We start from the raw sequence: 17,810 nt of genomic DNA, 5'->3' as shown, positions 1-17,810 counted from the left end.
CTAACTGCCGAGGTGCATCGTGGCAAAGAGTTGGGGGTAAGCAGGAGTTTCTCTTTGCCTTTCAGCAGACAAGTTGAAAGCTAAGAGTGAAAATCAGGATATGGATTGGGAGGGTTTGGTGGGGAAAGGCAGGCTCAGTTTTGGCCGAGGTTTAAGGTGGTTACAGACTTCCAAGTGAAATTACCACCTTCACAGTTGTGTATGTGGAGCTAGAGTTTGAGAGAGGTTTGTGCTGTTACTTGATGGGTTAGATGAGATCATCCGAGGCAGTAAAGGGAAAACGAGATCTGTGAGGAACACCAGCGTCTGGGAGTACTTGCAATGGCATAAACAAGGAAAAGAGATTTCTAGAAGAGTGATGGAAACCAAAGAAACAGCCTCAGAAACAAAGAGGGATCCCATCACCACTGTCAAAGCACAGTTGAGAAGGGCGTCTCCATGGTGCTAGAAAAAGCAGCACCTGTTAGAGGCAGTGACCATAGTCAGACTTCAGAAGAGATTTGTATAATAGCTGCTTAGATAAATTTCTGTTACTGGCCCTCAGTTGTCTGTCCTTTCTGAAAGTATCAAGCATAGGAACCATGAGTTTTGATCCATACCTTGCCTGTGTGGATGATTTCTCAAGCAAGAATTGAAGATCACACTTGATAATCTGTGGGTGTGAACTCAGTGCATTTACCAAGAGCTTGGACATAAATTCAGACCTACTGTGAAATTTATTGGTTCTTGTTTGCCTGGCCTGGCTGCCCAGTTATGTGGAAACACAGCTTCAATTTACTGAGAGTTAAGATTGCTGAGTCAATTACTGCAGTAGTGATGGACACATATATTTTTCTCATAGCTTCCGAGGAAACAGCCTTGGAAACTCAGTAGTTGGCATGTTGTTAGACTTTCCAGGGCAGTTATTTTGGCAGATATGAAAGCTGCTTCCTCTCTGCCTGTCACTAGACTTGAAAATATTTATTGCTGCTCTGATGGCTTTTGGCTTAGATGAGTGGTTTTGTTTTAAATTCTGTTATTAATAAATGTTCTTTATATATTAGAACTAAAAAGCTTTTTTTCTAAGAGTAGGTAAGAGTAGATGGACTTTATAAATAAATAAATCTACGATTAATAATAAAACCCATAATTTAGGATTCACCAAAGTAAATACAGTTGCTTTCCATGTAGATCTGTTATCTGTAATCGTGTAGCCGTCTGCAGTTTTCTAGTAGAGGTTTTGCTGATATAGCTGCTTTAGGTGAGTTATACCTTTCATTCACCACTTACTTAGGGTGGTTGTTTGTTTTGTTTTGTTTTGTTTGATTATTGTGCCCAAATAGTAGAAATTTAGAGCCTTAAAAGGCATGATAACAGAACTTCCATGCTTTTCTTAGACATTGTCAATTATGGAACTCATTTCACCTTTTAACATTCGGAAAATTTGGTTTAAAGAAAACAAGCTTTTCAAAGCTGAGGAATGGGAGGGAATTTTAATACATTCACCAAATGAAAGAACAAGAACATACTGTAGACATAAGTTAAGACAGCTTAGAGTCATAAACAAAATGTGAGGTAGACTGACTAGTGAGTGAAATTCACCAAGTTTTGGTGAAGAAAGTTTTACAGTAACAGTAACACAGATGCCCCTTTCTAACAATCATAAGAAGCAGTTGCATGAATTACAGCCAAAACTCGACTACAGCATTTCTAAGTTTAGTTTACATTCAATATTAACCTGTGTGAACTGTCACACATGCCAAGGTTCAACAGGTCTGCAGGTAAGTTACCAGGTTTGCCCTACCTCAATGTCTTAGTGAATCTATTTGTCCTACCTTAGTGTCCTCAGGGATGGAAGGTAAAATCAAACACACCAAGACATGAATTAACAAGTCATGGTGGCCTGGGCTTGTGCAATTTCATCCTTAAAGAGGACCTAGCATTCTCTAAAGAATTATACTGATTTAGGTCATTTTAAAAGATCCAAGCCTTAATGAAGTTAGGCTTTGGAGACAAAGAGGCAGGTAAATTGAGCTTTCTCAACTATTGGAGTGATGGCCTTTTGGTTTTATTCTGGCATTTCTCTTGAACAGAGTTGAATAGTATTTACAGTTCATGATCACTTGAATTTCTAGATTGTAGCCCTAACCTGGAGTACTTGCATTAAAGTATCTTAGTTCAAAAAGAATAAACCAGTAAGCACTCCTAAGAGGCCTCTGCCCCTCATAAAATTGTTGTGGAATTATTTCAAGTATTCATCTTACATAGTGTTAATGGAATATTGCACAAACAGTGGCTTTCTTGGTATTACCTGCATTGGTTCTGTTCAGCAAAGGAAGAACACGTATCTAATTCCTATCTAACTCAGACTTCCCTGGAAAGTACCTCTTTGCTGAAATGCTGCTGTTCTAAAGCTAAGGAGTAAGCATTTTTAATAAGGCAAGGTCCTCTTTGAAGGTCAATTAAAAATGGGGTTAAAAGGAATTATCCTTTTAAAATACATTTAAAACATCATATGTAGCTATGTTAAACCAAGAGATCTGCAGAGCATTTCCTTCTAATACATCCCATCCTCTGACTAGCTGTAAAGTTCTTGTTATCCCTGGATAACCAGATCCATCACCTAACACTCCCAGCAATGCAGGCTCATTAGGGCTCTTAGTAGTCTCAGGTCCTAAGACAGATTCAAGTAAAAGTGACTGTTTTAACTGGAGATAAAAATCATACACATGGGCTGAGAAAAATCCACAAACCAGAGCAATTTCAGTGTAAACTTCCAATAGGTTATTGTAGAATATTTTCTCAAAATGTTTCTGATTAAAATATTTGGTTAGAAATACATAGAAACTTATTCCTCCTACTGTTGGTATTAGTCATACACTACCTGCTAACTTTAATGAGTCCACATCAATGAGTCTAAAAGACTCTTCATGGAATTTTCTTTACTTGGGGAAATTGTCACTGATAAAATTATAAGGAAAACTTGTCTATGGTCTGTTTTCTGCCCCACTCATTTTTATGTGTCAGTGCAGCACAGCAGTTACTCACTGAGTTGTTGAAGGATGCTAAGCCTGAGCTGATGAAACCAGATAGTTAAGACTCCACACTAGAATCTCAGCGTGATATGTGGGTTTCCAGGTGCTCACTTTTAACCAACACAGTGGTATGGCATAACTGCAGAGTGCATCACTGTATGCTTAAAGACTGCAAGTGGGAAAGACAAAGGAGTTCAGCTCAGAGAACCTTCATAAATGCACACAATGTCTGCTCTGCAGTTACTGACTTTTTTGTTGTTGTTGTTGTTGTTCAGTTTAAATAGTAAACTTTTAACTCCTGTGGAAATTTTGCCAAAGGTTTCAATACATATAAGATTATAAAATTTAAACTAACACTGCACAGAAAAAGACAAGCTACTTCTTTTTAAATACAAATATCTTCTACATTCTATCATTTCAGACCCCTGAGTAATACTGTACCAAAGTACAGATCTGAAGAGAAACTGAGGGTTCAGGCCTCAAATGTTAATCTTCAAGTCATTCCACACCAGTGGTGTATCTCATGTAACACATTCAGGCTGGTTAATGCTGACAGTCCCCTGTCCCCCAACATAGTATGGTAGAAAAAACAATGTGGACTTCACATTTGTTCTCCAGAATACATCCTCGGGCTCCCACAGGCAGAGCACACCCTAAGTAACTGCATAACTGCCCACTGTAGCATTGACCTGAACCTGGGTCCTGTCAGCAGAACTGAAGGAGGACAGTGCCCCCAAAGACCTTGGTCACATTTGGGGAGTTCTTTGGAGAAGAGATAAATATGTTGCACTTTGCTCCACAGTGATTGTACTTTAAAGGAAAAAAATCCCCAATAATTGTTTGTCCCACCCCCTTAGGGGTATGTTTGTTGTTTTTGGTCTCTTCAAAAACTCAAACATGGCGTCCAGTAAGAAAGTAGAGAGGCTTGTCATCACTGCTGTTAGCAGTTTGAAACTCATCCCGGAGGCGGAACTGCCACTCATCCTCTAACTCTAAGCGGACAATTGTTTGACGTAAGGAGCTTCTGTCTTGGCAGATGACACACAGGGTAGCACCTTGAGGGAGGAAGTTGATTACATTTGTAAGAATATAACTACCTTTGGAAACCAACATATAGGTAGAGAAATCATTTTTAAATTATTTATTTATTGTACAAGTGCTCTGTCTGCATATATGCCTGCATGTTAGAAGAGGGCATCAGATCCCTTTATAGATGGTTGCTAACTGCCATGTAGTTGCTGGAAATTGAACTTAGATCCTCTGGAAGAGCAGCCAGTACTCTGAGCCATCTCTCCAGCCCCTAGATAATTCATTTTATCTCAAGTAGTTTTGCAAAAGTTTCAAGGAGCATGAAGTGATTATAGAGGGAAGTTTCTTTCAGCCACAGACCTTCCCTCCTATAGTGTCTGATGTTTCTTTTGTCTTTTTCTAGAACAGGGTTTCTCAACCTTAGAACTTAGTTGTGTGTTGGGTGCTCTTCTGTGCCTTGTGGAATATTTAGCATATCCCTAGCTTCCTGCCCACTGTTTGCCAAATATACCTCCCTCCCCATACACATACAGTGACAACCAAAAATCTCTTGAGGCACATCCCCTTCTACTTGAGAACCACTGTTACATACACACAACAAAAACTCAAGTTTTGATTGTACAGTGTTCGGAATGTCACTTTTATCACTGGCCTTGGTTCATCTTGTCAAGAGTATTTGTAATGCTGGATTTATAGATTATTCATAGGTAAGTTTTACCTTTTTCATGATGCATACCTATTAAGACAACTTTAATTTCTGTGCCAGAGTGTCTAGGAGGAACAATTATGTAATTTTTCTGTAGTTGATTTCTGATCCAGTCAAATGATTTTAGACTGTATATACTGCTTATAAACATGCATATGTAGAATCAACCTAGCTTCTGTCTTAACTAGGCGTCAGAAGCGTGTTTTTCTAGAGTAAATAACAGTAAAGGCCTGTTTAAGAAGTCACAGGGGCTGGAGAGAGGGCTCAGTGGTTAAGAGAGCCTTTCTGCCTCTTTCAGAAGTCCTGAGTTCAATTCCCAGCACCCACATCAGATGGCTTACAACCTTAAGTTCCAAGTTGTCTGCCACTTTCTGGCCTCTGCAAGCACTTGCACACATACCCACACATAAAAATTGTCTTTGAAAGTCGTAGATCTTATTATTCACCTGAACTTAATTTAGTCTTATGATAACAGAGCATGGTCTTCCCCAATAACATTAGTAGCCCTGGTTTAGAATCAAAATACCCAAATTACTGGCCAAAACTTTGATGGCTTGTGTGGTATTCAACTCTTGATCATTATTTGTGTGTGTGTGTGTGTGTGTGTGAGAGAGAGAGAGAGAGAGAGAGAGAGAGAGAGAGAGAGAGAGAGAGAGAGAGAGAGAGAGAGAGAGAAAAGAATAGCATTTATATTCAGGACACTCAGTTGACTTACCTTTTAGAAACTTGAATTTCTTGAGAAGATCAGCACCTACAAAAGAGTCGCAGAGGTACAGGAGGAGTCCACTGAAGAACACCCCTTCACAATTGACGTTGCTGGAGTGTGGTCTGGAGCTGACATAGCATATGGCTACCTGAAAGTAGTAAGCAGAAAAAAAAACGACTTTCAGAAGCAAAGAAAGGGGCTATACCTTTAGTAAGAAATGCTGTGCCTTCCTCTTCAGCTTGGGATGCAAGGTGAAGGAGTGAAATCTTTCTCACTGAGTGAGTTGGTTATTCAAGCTTTGTACTCACTATTTAATATTCAGATATCTTTCACTCTCTCAAGGCAGGTGTCTCTCTCTTTCTCCCTCTCCCTCTCTCTCCCTCCCTCCCTCCCTCCCCCCCTCCCTCCCTCCCTTTCTTTCGTTTTTCTTTTTTTTTTATTTTTTTATTTATAGTCCTGACTGTCCTAGAACTTGCTCTGTAGACCGGGAAGATCTGCCTGTCTCTGCCTCCTAAGTGTTGGAATTAGAGGCATGGGCCACCAATGCCCAGTGATCTTCCATATTTTAAAGTATCTAATTAATTTACTAATAAGTAAATAAGTATATCATTATTCAACAAATATTAAGAAAAGGTGTGTGTGTGTTTTTAAAATCATACACTTTGGGGCTAGAGAGTTGGCTCAGTGGTTTAGAGCACTGCTGTTTTTTTAGAAGCCCCAGATTTAAAAAAAAAAAAAAAGATTTATATATATGAGCGCACTGTAGCTGTCTTCAGACACACCAGAAGAGGGCATCTGATCCCACTACTGATGGTTGTGAGCCACCACGTGGTTGCTGGGAATTGAACTCAGGACTTCTGAAAGAGCAGTCAGAGCTCTTAACTGCTGAGCCATCTCTCCAGTCCAGAAGCCCCAGATTTGTTCCCCAGTATCCACATGGCTGCTCACAATCACCTGTGACTTTAGACTTTTAGATTTTTAAAAAAGATTTATTATAAGGGTATATTACATTATTGAGGATAATAAAATGTACTCTCAAGATAATCCCAAGGAAAAACTTAGTTGTAGAAAGCTAGAGGTACAAGTAGCAATTAAAATAGTAGATTAAAACTAGGGAATGGAAAAATAGAGATGACAGCTCTGAAGGTCTCACAGAACTTGTGCTTACTTGTTCAATAACCATTGGGCTCTTACATATGCTAAGAGACTGTGTGCCTGACAAGAACTGGATCTAAATTCACATTATCACAACATGGTCTGATAGGTGTCAACAAGTAGGGAAAGCAGCTGCTTCTGTCCAAGTCATCAAGGCAGGCTCTTCAGAGTAAGGAAGGACACCAGAGGTAACCATGTCACTGGCTAGTTCTGTTCATGTGGGACCCCCTTGAATCATATTGTTATTGTCTCTCTTAGAACCATCTTAAATTTTCAATGGGACTGAGAAGGGGGAAGAGATGGATATGGCACCCAGGTGTAGACAGTCCCGCCTTTACCTCCTGTCCAATGTTAAGGTAGCAGTCAATGGCCAGCACAGGACTCTTGAAGTTATGGATGGCTTTAGGGAAGAGTTTATATGAGGCATGTTGAAGGAACTTCTCCAGGAGGAACTGTGCAGGGGCTGCCAGGAGTGTGTGTTCACTGTCAGGGGCGCAGACGTACTGAAGGGGCAGGATGGGGACTACGTTCTCTGAAACCTGAAATCAGATGGTCATGGGAGATGTGCCTGTCAGTGAATGAAATGTCTTAAGATCACAATGGATTGCATCCTAATAGCTTCCATATACATTACCCCCGAAGAATATCTGAAATTATATAGTACTGAATCCTACATGAATGTTTATACACACAATCTATAATTTCTAAATTAGGCACAAAATATGTGGGTGGTCTCTTGACTCAAAGCATAGTATTTTCAGGCCGTGGTTGACAGTGGTAAGGCTCCAGATAAAGGAGGGCTCCTATGGGCTGGAGAGCAGGCTCAGTGGTTAGGATCGTTAGCTGTTCTTGCAAAGGATCAAGGTTCCCTACAACCACATGGTAGCTCAAAACCATTCTAACTCCAGATCTAAGGGGTCCTTTTATGGCCTCCAAAGGAATCAGGTACATGTACATGCATACATGTATGCAGTAGATTCATAAACACAAAATAAAACGTATCTTACAAAAACTAGCAACTAAAGAAGGATTGCTGTATTAATAGTTGCCTGATGGATTCAGATTTCTCATTTTCTATATTTCTTCATTTGCCCACTTCAGAAATAGTATAATGTTCTTTAAGTTACAGCAAGAATTTCTGGAATATTTCTGTATTTAAGGAATACTTTATAGTGTTTGGGCATTTCTCAGCTCCAGCTAAGTAGTTGACAAGCTGTAGTAATCAGCTAGCATGAAGACTCCCTGGAAAGGGTATAGACAATAGTCTTTTTCAAGCTTTGAGCTGTAATATTTTCTTTGAAAGACAAGCTAAGGACCAGACAAGCATTTTTATTGTATTTTTCTCCTGTGTTACATAGGAGTTATCACAATATAAGGACTTCTGTGTTGGAAGTTGGATGCACTCTTTTAGTCGCAATGCTTGAGATCTCTGAGTTGGAGGCCAGCCTGGACTACATAGTTTCAGGACAGCTATGTAGAAAACCTGTCTTGAACCAAAACCAAACCCAATTAATAAGTAAATAAGCAAGTATGCAAGCTTTGATGTAATCTTTAAGGCAACAATTTTGTTGAATTACCAAAAGTGAAGTTTTTTGTTCTAGCTGAGCCCTCGCTGACAAATGAAGCTGCACATGGAGGCCCCCCCAGGATCACTTCCCTGTCCACATTGCCAGTACTTTAGTGACAAAGCTACTTATAAGAAAGCACTTGTGTTTCATTTCAACAGTTGCATCAAACTTTATAAGGCTTACCATGAGCTTTGGTTTAATGATGAAGTCCCTTTGCCCTCCAACCTGAACGTGCTTCTTCATGAGACTGAAGTTATTAAAGCGGCAGATGAGGAGGCCACTGCTGTTTGTTCTCAGGTTAAAGTCAACGTCTTCACAGAAATACCTAAATCAACAACAGTGATAGGTTTCTTTGACTTTCTGCCACATCTCAACTATGATAACTACACAGAGAAATGAGTGACAGATAGGAGGGAAGGGCCCAAAACATGGACCTTATCCTCAGGAAGTTGGCCCTCACTCTACTGATTTGAGCATTATAGCTTTAAAGGAAGGAGGAAAGAATTTTGTCTGTTATGCCACAGGTTTTAGGTAACCTATCAGAAACAGGACTATACATCCTGTGTGTTCCAGCGGGAAAGCCAGAGGTCTTGTGGTTTTAAAATTCTGGTTACATACTCGATGAAGCAGTGGGTATTCTAATAGCTGCAGGTTGAGGTTGGATATAAAGAGTGACTTTGTGGTCTCTAATACCATTCCTTGGCCATTTGAGGTTTCTCAGGAATGTAGTATAATTAATTAAAGGGGCCTGCCTTCTGCCTTCTCCCCATGGAGTTGTGGGCCTTACAACACTGGAGAGAGTATTTTCCTTCCTAGTTCTGAGGATGAATATGGGGTTAATATTGGACATTCACAGGTCTACACATTGAGCAGTATTAATTATGAATTTTGTTTCTACTTGAATTCTTGATAAATAATCAGATGGCTAACCTGTTTTCTATTTTTGCAGAACAATATCAAGGGTCTACGTCATGCTAGGTCTGGGAGCACATATCTGTAGTGCCAGCACTCAATAGGATCACAAGTGTGAGGCCAGCCTGGACCACATAAGGAGTTCTGGGCTTATTGTCCGAGGCAAAATACAAACAATGTAGAGGTTGAAGTGGGCAATACCCTCTGATAGATAGCAGGATGACCTGCATCCATGAGCCTGACCTACCTGTTGAAGTCATACTGTACATTCTGAGTTAGGTCTATATTGAGGAGAATGAAATCATGCACATGACATCTTGAGAACGGGGCCTTTAGGCTCTGTGAAGTCAGCTTGCTGTTCCATTTCTGTATGCCCAGGATTGCGTAGTGGATAATTTTTGGTGTGGCTTCAATATGCTGCAAGACGCTCTTCAGGGACACATTCTTACTGGAAATTCCTGCTTCTGTAGGCTGGCTATAAAATGTAAAGTTAGTTTATGAAGAACCAACACTACTATATCTATATTAAATCCTGTAAAGGATATAATAAGATAATTTACAAAGTCCAGTCATGCTGACTGTCATGAGAAGCTGGCCTTTGGTGGTAGGTCTTATCACCTTTAGGGCAAAAAAGGAAATAATCTAGTTCATGTTTCAGAGTCAATAATGAACTTGAGTTGCCAAAGACATGACCAGGGTTTAAAAGTACAGAAACATCCAGTTCAGATTATTACATATAATAAAGAATTCTATGCATACTTCACTGATTTCAAGCCCACAGAAGAAATGGTGGGAAATCAGTGTTTCGTTAAGGATACTGTTGAGTTTTAGCAGCAATTTAGCAAACTTGTTAACTATTTATCATTCCCCTACTAAGCACTACCTAGCATCTGTAAGGAACCCCAGAAAGCCATCACTGCTCTAGGACAACCACCAATGGCCTTCCTCTCTTCACCTCAGTAGGTAAGCAGAGCTGGGTCTTATTTACATGCCAGGCTCTGTATAAATGAATCACAGTATCAGAACAGATTTTGCAGCTAAGGAATATCAGGATGTGGAAAAGGCCCAGGAACTTAATGACATATTATCTTTAGAATAAAAATTTCAGGCTGGAGAGATGGTTAAGAGCACTGACTGCTCTTCCATAGGTCCTGAGTTCAATTCTCAGCAACCACATGGTGGCTCATAACCATCTGTAATGGGGATCTGATGCCCTCTGCTGGTTTGTCTGAAGACAGCAACAGTATACTCACATACATGAAATAAATCTTTAAAAAAAATTCTACGTAACCAGTGAGCTAGTGAGAGTAGTCTCATGATCCACTTTGCTCAGGAAAACTGTATCTCTTAATTTTTTCTAATCTAGATCATGGTGTCATAACCCCCCCCCACCCACCCACACACACACAACTTCTTGTAAGTATCACTACCTGGTTTGCTCCTGAACACTGTGAATGTTCCACAGGACACAGGAGTCATCCATCACAACGATGAAAGGCCAGACACACTGCCGCTTGACTCCCAGTTCCTCCAGGCGATTCCTTTCCAGCTCTAGGTTGTGATATGACAGCTCCTTAATGAGGAACCTAGCAGCACCTGGAAGGCAGTACAACCACAGCTCTCCATCCTCCACTCATACTAGTCACATTACTTCCACTGGCATACTGTTTACACGGGGGTGGGGCATGCTGGCGAGAAGATGAAGAGGATGCTAGTTTGGTACCTAGCACCCATGTCAGACAGCTCTAGGGAGAATCCGATGCTTTTAGCTTCTATGGGTACCTGCACCCGTGCACAGACACATAATTTTTAAAAATTCTCCAAAAATCCCTGGGAAATACATAGATTTCTGGAACCCATTATGAGAGATTCACTTGTGTGAGTAGTGAAGGCCAGAAACAAATCTGATGGTGTATGACTTGCACTCTGAAGAATATACTTCAAAATTCTACTTCCCTGATAGGACAGAGGACACCTCAGACAGCAGATGAAATAGTGACTAGTGCCTTAGAACACGACAAGGAGCTCACTCTTAGAGGCGGCTACTCACAGCCTGCGTGCCTCACAGTAATCCAGGGCCATGGAGAGTGGCGACAGCAGCTATGAAGTCAAGGAATGGGCACCCATTCTAGATCTGCATTTTGCAAAAGATAGGGCAGTACAGTTGATGTATGGTAAAGAGCAAGAGAACAGAGCAGAGATAAGCTGCCTGGGGAATGAGTTAATTCCACTGAGCTTTGGTTCCCTTACCGCTAAGAAGTAATGACAGTGTTACATGTGGTCAGGATGGTGCCTAGCATATAGGAAGTACTATAAGGAAGGTTAATGATAATTAAGATGAATTAGCTAAGTTTTTTTTTTTTTTTTTTTTCCGAGACAGGGTTTCTCTGTGTAGCCCTGGTTGTCCTGGAACTCACTCTGTAGACCAGGCTGGCCTTGAACTCAGAGATCCCCCTGCCTCTGCCGCCTCCAGCAAATCCTTCCGGCATGCACCACCACTACCGGCTAGCTAATTTAATGAAACAAAATACAGATTATAATGAAAAGGGCTAGTTAATGTTTGGAAGAACCCTAAACAGTAGGATTAGATCAAGGAAATACTAGAATTTAGGAACATCTACCTCTCAAGAGTCTGTGAAATACTCTGCATTTTCAACAGAATATGGATCACATAGGTAAAATTGACAGCTAACATGGCAGTCAGTTGTGAAAGACCAAAGGTTTTCCAGCTATGATCAGAAACAAAATGATGCCTGTGTTCACTTAATAGTACTAGAAGCCCTAGTCAGAACAATTAGGCAAGAAAAGGAAAATGGATTGAATTAGGAAATAGTAACATGATGTTCCCAGGCCATATATCACATATGGAGAAAATGCACAGAAAACTTAGAACTCATGAGATAATTCAGCAATTTAAAAGGAAAAGTCTAAGGGATTTAGTTTTTTTTTTTTTATAGCATGAAAAAGAGTAAAATACTTAGGAATACACTTAGCCAAGAAGGCAAAAGGCAGTACAGTGAAAAACACTGTTTTGTAGATAACCATATTTCCTAAAGATCAACAACTTAATGCATTTACTAAAATGTTTTCATAGATGTAGGAAGGGTTATTCTTAATGGAATCTGAGGGCACTTCAAATTGCACCCAAAGTGGAGATCTTATTGATGTAGGCAATGATTTTGTTTTTCAAATAGCAGCTCAAAGTGTGAAAATAGATAAATTGGGTTATATCAAACTAAGATAAAAGCTTTTGAAGCCAAATCAGCAGAGTTGAGACAACCTACAAAAATAAGAGACAGCACACAGAGTGGGACAAAATACTTGCAAACTATTGACACAACAAGGGGCTAATATATAAGGAACTAAAAAAGCTGAGTATCAAATAATTCAGGTAGGAAGTGGCCTGGCTTGGAAAGACTACATAACTTTACTCTTAGCACCTGAGAAACAGACAAGAGAATCACCAGTTCAAGACTGGCCATGGCTACCTAGCAAGACCACTCCAAATAGTCCACAGCCATTAATGCTCAATATCACCAGCCATCAAGGGATGCAACTCAAAGCTATAGTGATGGCATCTCACCTCAGAATGGCTGTCTCTAAAATGTATAGTTAGCATGACTGGTCGATGCTGACAAGGGTGCAGAGGAAAAGGATACATGCTGATGGAGCAGCTAACATAGAAAATGTGCAGTATCCTAAAGCAACTGAAGCTGGAAGTACCATCTGATCCAGCACGTCCACTGGTTGGTGCATTTCCAAGAGAGAGAGAACTATTATATTGTAGTCTCACGTCTGTTCACATCTTCAATAATGGGATCAACCTAAATTCCCATAGATAAAGACAATATGAGAACACAGGATATTGGGGCCATAAAAAGAATGGAATCCCAAGTCTGCCAATTAGTCTGCCTATCTGATTGTGTTTCTTCAGAACTTTTGAAAATCTGGCAATAGTGATGCCTGAAGGACAACTAAATTCTTTCATGTCCCTGAAAATGGCTACAATATTGTGGTATTGAAAATCATTTTTATAAACTTCCAATTAAAATTTCATTGTAACTAGTTTTAAGAATTTAATCTTGGGGCTGGAGAGATGGCTCAGCGGGTAAGAGTACAGACTGTTCTTCCAAAGGTCCTGAGTTCAAATCCCAGCAACCACATGGTGGCTCACAACCACCTGTGATGAGATCTGATGCCCTCTTCTGGTGTGTCTGAAGTCAGCTACAGTGTACTTATGAATAATAATAAATCTTTTGTTTTGTTTTTGTTTTTCGAGACAGGGTTTCTCTGTATAGCCTGGCTGTCCTGGAACTCACTCAGTAGACCAGGCTGGCCTCGAACTCAGAAATCCACCTGCCTCTGCTTCCCGAGTGCTGGGATTAAAGGCGTGTGCCACCACTGCCGGGCATTAACAAATTTTTTTTAAAAAAGAATTTAATCTTGAAAACAGTAAACAGCATATAGATTTTTTATAGGACAGAGGCAAAGAATCTCAGGCTAAGGATGTTATCAAGTACTTAAAATGTAAGAAATGAACAACAACAAAAATTGGCTTGTTAAAAAAAAACGTAGGCTGGAGAGAGAGTTCAGCGGTTAAGAACACTAGTTGTTCTTCCTGAGGACCCAGGTTCAATTCTCAGCACCCCAGCTCACACTTGTCTATAACTCTAGTTCCAGAGGTTGCAACACTCTCACATGGACATAAATGCAGGTAAAATACCAAATAAATTTAAAAATGGAAGCCAGGTGATAGTGGCACATGTCTTTTTTTTTTTTTTAAGATTTATTTATTATTATACGTAAGTACACTGTAGCTGTCTTCAGACACATGAGAAGAGGGCATCAGATCTCATTATGGGTGGTTGTGAGCCACCATGTGGTTGCTGGGATTTTAACTCACAATCTTCGGAAGAGCAGTCAGTGCTCTTACCCACTGAGCCATCTCACCAGCCCCAAGTGGCACATGTCTTAATCTCAGCACTTGGAAGCTGAGGAAGGTGGATTTCTGAGTTCAAGGACAGCCTGGTTTACAGAGCAAGTTGCTATCTTGACAAACAAAGCAAAAAGCCAACAACAAAAAGAAGTCTTGTCTCTGTACACTTGCAGAAACATGAAGTGGGAAGTCTTTATATAAGTGAATCTAGCCAGAAAGAGAAGAACTTAGTGGAAGATGGTCAGTTAAGACTGGGAGGTGCGGGAGGAAGGGCTGGGAAGCAGGCTAGTAAAAAGCACTAAACAGAAGGAGTTAGTTTCCTGTAGCATAATGGATTAACTTGGTTGAAAACAACACATGCTACATTTCCAAAGGACTGTAAGAGTACAAAACTCCCAACACATAAAAGGAAGAACATATACTCTTGATTTGATTATTATATATTACATATATTATCATAGTTCATACAAGTTCGCAAACATGTGAATTTTTTTAAAGTTGCAGATTTTATACTTCTTCCTTTCAAAACTTCAAGTCATATGCTAGTGACATAAAGACAGATATATAGTCCAGAAATAAACATATATGACAAGGGTGCCAATGTCATTCAATGCAGAAGATCTCGTTTCGGCAGCAGTGCTGGAACATCTCATAGCCACATGAAAAAATGAAGCTGTGTCCTTATTGCATGAGAAATTAATTAAAATGCTCTGGTGACCAAAGTAAAAATCAGCATTATAGAGCATTTAGAAGGAAACAAAGTACAGAGTAATGACAGGGAAACTGGCAGTGGTCTGTGTGTGGGGACAACACACACCAAGAGAAATAGACAAACAGGATTCCATCAAAACTAAACTTGAGGACATCAAGGACACTATTAACATTGGAATGAGTAAAGATATAAAATGACGTTTGCTGAGTTAATATTGAACTATAAAAGACTTCTGTAAATTATCAGAGTGATCCAGGTGAAGAAATGAGTAGAGGACTGTGGAAGACATTTTTCTAAAGACACAGCCTAAACACATGGGTGTGCTTAGCAACCATGCTTTGTGGCATACGCTGTGGAATCAACTGCTGGGGGACGGAGGCAGGAAATCACTTAAAGCATTTGAGAGGCCTGAACTTCAGTGCCCAGGACTGAGGTGAGAGGAAGAGGACAGTCACAAATCATCACGGAACTGCAAATTAAAATCACAGGTAAGTGCCACCTCAGAAACAAGTGGGGAGAACTTAAATACTGTATCACAGGAAGTGCCCAGAGTACAGCTCTCAAACACTGGTTCAGTTAGTTCCTGGGTATGGGAAATGAAGGTGACCTAGACACCCCTAGTACTCACATTCATATAATGGTAACCTAGACACCCCTAGTGCTCACATTCACATAATGAAGGTGACCTAGACACCCCTAGTGCTCACATTCACATAATGAAGGTGACCTAGACACCCCTAGTGCTCACATTCACATAATGAAGGTGACCTAGACACACCTAGTGCTCACATTCACATAATGAAGGTGACCTAGACACCCCTAGTGCTCACATTCACATAATGAAGGTGACCTAGACACCCCTAGTGCTCACATTCACATAATGAAGGTGACCTAGACACCCCTAGTGCTCACATTCACATAATGAAGGTGACCTAGACACCCCTAGTGCTCACATTCACATAATGAAGGTGACCTAGACACCCCTAGTGCTCACATTCACATAATGAAGGTGACCTAGACACCCCTAGTGCTCACATTCACATAATGAAGGTGACCTAGACACCCCTAGTGCTCACATTCACATAATGAAGGTGACCTAGACACCCCTAGTGCTCACATTCACATAATGAAGGTGACCTAGACACACCTAGTGCTCACATTCACATAATGAAGGTGACCTAGACACCCCTAGCGCTCACATTCACATAATGAAGGTGACCTAGACACCCCTAGCGCTCACATTCACATAATGAAGGTGACCTAGACACCCCTAGCGCTCACATTCACATAATGAAGGTGACCTAGACACCCCTAGCGCTCACATTCACATAATGAAGGTGACCTAGACACCCCTAGCGCTCACATTCACATAATGAAGGTGACCTAGACACCCCTAGCGCTCACATTCACATAATGAAGGTGACCTAGACACCCCTAGCGCTCACATTCACATAATGAAGGTGACCTAGACACCCCTAGCGCTCACATTCACATAATGAAGGTGACTTAGACACCCCTAGCGCTCACATTCACATAATGAAGGTGACCTAGACACCCCTAGCGCTCACATTCACATAATGAAGGTGACCTAGACACCCCTAGCGCTCACATTCATATAATGAAGGTGACCTAGACACCCCTAGCGCTCACATTCACCAGGTGATACTTCTTTCTGGGAGAACTCTTGATGTTCTTTTTCCTGTGAAAAAGCAGGGCCGAGCCTGCCTGACACCTGCACTGTGTCACAGGTAGATGTCTTGACAAGACTAGACCTTGCCTTATGCCCCTAGCAGGACATGGTGGAGGGACCTTTTAAATCATTACCACCCACACTAAGAACATGTCTGGTCTCATGGATACATTTGGCCCTAGAATGTCCTGCCCATAAATATTGGGAGTCTACACTAAGAAGATTCCCCAGCCCTTCTGAGGGTGTTCAACAATCCAGTGGTTTAGTCTTTAATATTCTTTAGAAGTTAAACATTCTGAAAAACTGCGCAAAAAACCATTAGGGTATGTAAAATTACAGAACAGGGGAGAGGGAAGAACCCAGAGTTAAAAGACTTGTGGCCACAGGGCAGGGCAATTCTCAAAGGCAACCTCTGGAAGGTAATAGAGTTTAGTTTGTGTTTTTAGTCCTTCTCCCACTCCAAGGGCACTCTTACCCACGCCTGCATTATTAAACATGCCAGGAAGCACCAGCATGATGTGGTTGGGCCAGTATTTTCGGTATAGTGGCATCTCATATTCTTTGACTACCAGGAGGTGAAGGTGGCTGATGCCCTCCATGGCGTGGAAAAGGTTTAGGAGCCCATGTTCATGGCGACCACTGGAAGGAGTGAAAATAGGACTCTTGACTGCATTTAGATTCTGTGGAAAGGAAAAAATGAGACAAAATGGGAAAATAAACCCTTAGACGCTGGCAGCTCAGAGAACCTCCACCCAGGGCCCAAAACTTTACACCCAACTCCCGGCCTACCTTGTCAGAAACCAGGGGCAGCCGCATGCTTTCCAGATGTCTGCCCTGCTTGCTGAAGACAAAATGACTCTCTTTGGACTTGGGGATGATGAAATAGAGCTGGACTTCTTCTCCCAGCATAGAAGAAGAGAACGTGAATGCGTGAAGGGTGGAATCGGACATCTAGATTTGCAAAGAAGAGAGGGAGGTCAGTATGGGTTTCCAAACATCCAGGCCATTCTTTGACATGTTTGACATGAATAAGTGCCACCGGACATTCTAGCTGTGAGGAGCAACATGTAAAAGGCTTTATCACCTGACAGCTGTCCCTGGTGCAGGAGCCAACTATGCAGCCCCCAAAAAGACTCTCCAAGGGTAAGTCACATTGGCACTGCCTGTATTATACATACCCTTAGGACAAACATCTCTATGGGTTGCCCTGCCATATGTCTTCTCCAGACACCAGTCACAGGACAGGTCTGCTCAGTGAGGCAGACTGAACACTTTAAGTATCAGCTCTTAGATAGTAGGGCTAGAGTTAGAAACATGTCTGTGGCATTTAAAATCCATTTCATCACATTTTCATCAGCATTTAAAATCCAAATAGGGTTCCT

The 17,810-nt window shown here is 41.0% G+C and overlaps 1 protein-coding gene across 5 annotated transcripts in view; it reads right to left on the bottom strand.

The window, feature by feature from the left end:
- Positions 1-1,443: 1,443 nt before the first annotated feature.
- Positions 1,444-17,810, bottom strand: part of Greb1l (growth regulation by estrogen in breast cancer-like) — a 238,013-nt gene continuing 221,646 nt past the window's right edge. For 3 of the 5 annotated variants that reach the window (XM_006526068.4, XM_011246970.3, XM_030250521.1), the window contains 8 exons: positions 17,218-17,379; positions 16,904-17,108; positions 10,521-10,686; positions 9,338-9,565; positions 8,362-8,503; positions 6,949-7,149; positions 5,465-5,603; positions 1,444-4,069 (listed from right to left, as the gene is read on the bottom strand). In XM_006526068.4, the coding sequence (XP_006526131.1) occupies positions 3,906-4,069; positions 5,465-5,603; positions 6,949-7,149; positions 8,362-8,503; positions 9,338-9,565; positions 10,521-10,686; positions 16,904-17,108; positions 17,218-17,379 (1,407 nt within the window). In that variant the 3' untranslated portion in view covers positions 1,444-3,905. Of the gene's footprint in view, positions 4,070-5,464; positions 5,604-6,948; positions 7,150-8,361; positions 8,504-9,337; positions 9,566-10,520; positions 10,687-14,513; positions 15,208-16,903; positions 17,109-17,217; positions 17,380-17,810 lie in introns of those variants that run through there. The other 2 variants (NM_001083628.1, XM_006526069.3) reach the window with 2 other exon arrangements.

This window comes from Mus musculus, chromosome 18 (assembly GCF_000001635.26).
Source record: "Mus musculus strain C57BL/6J chromosome 18, GRCm38.p6 C57BL/6J".
NCBI lineage: Eukaryota > Metazoa > Chordata > Mammalia > Rodentia > Muridae > Mus > Mus musculus.
Note: the sequence above shows the minus strand (reverse complement) of the source record. Positions and strands in the feature narration are given on the sequence as shown.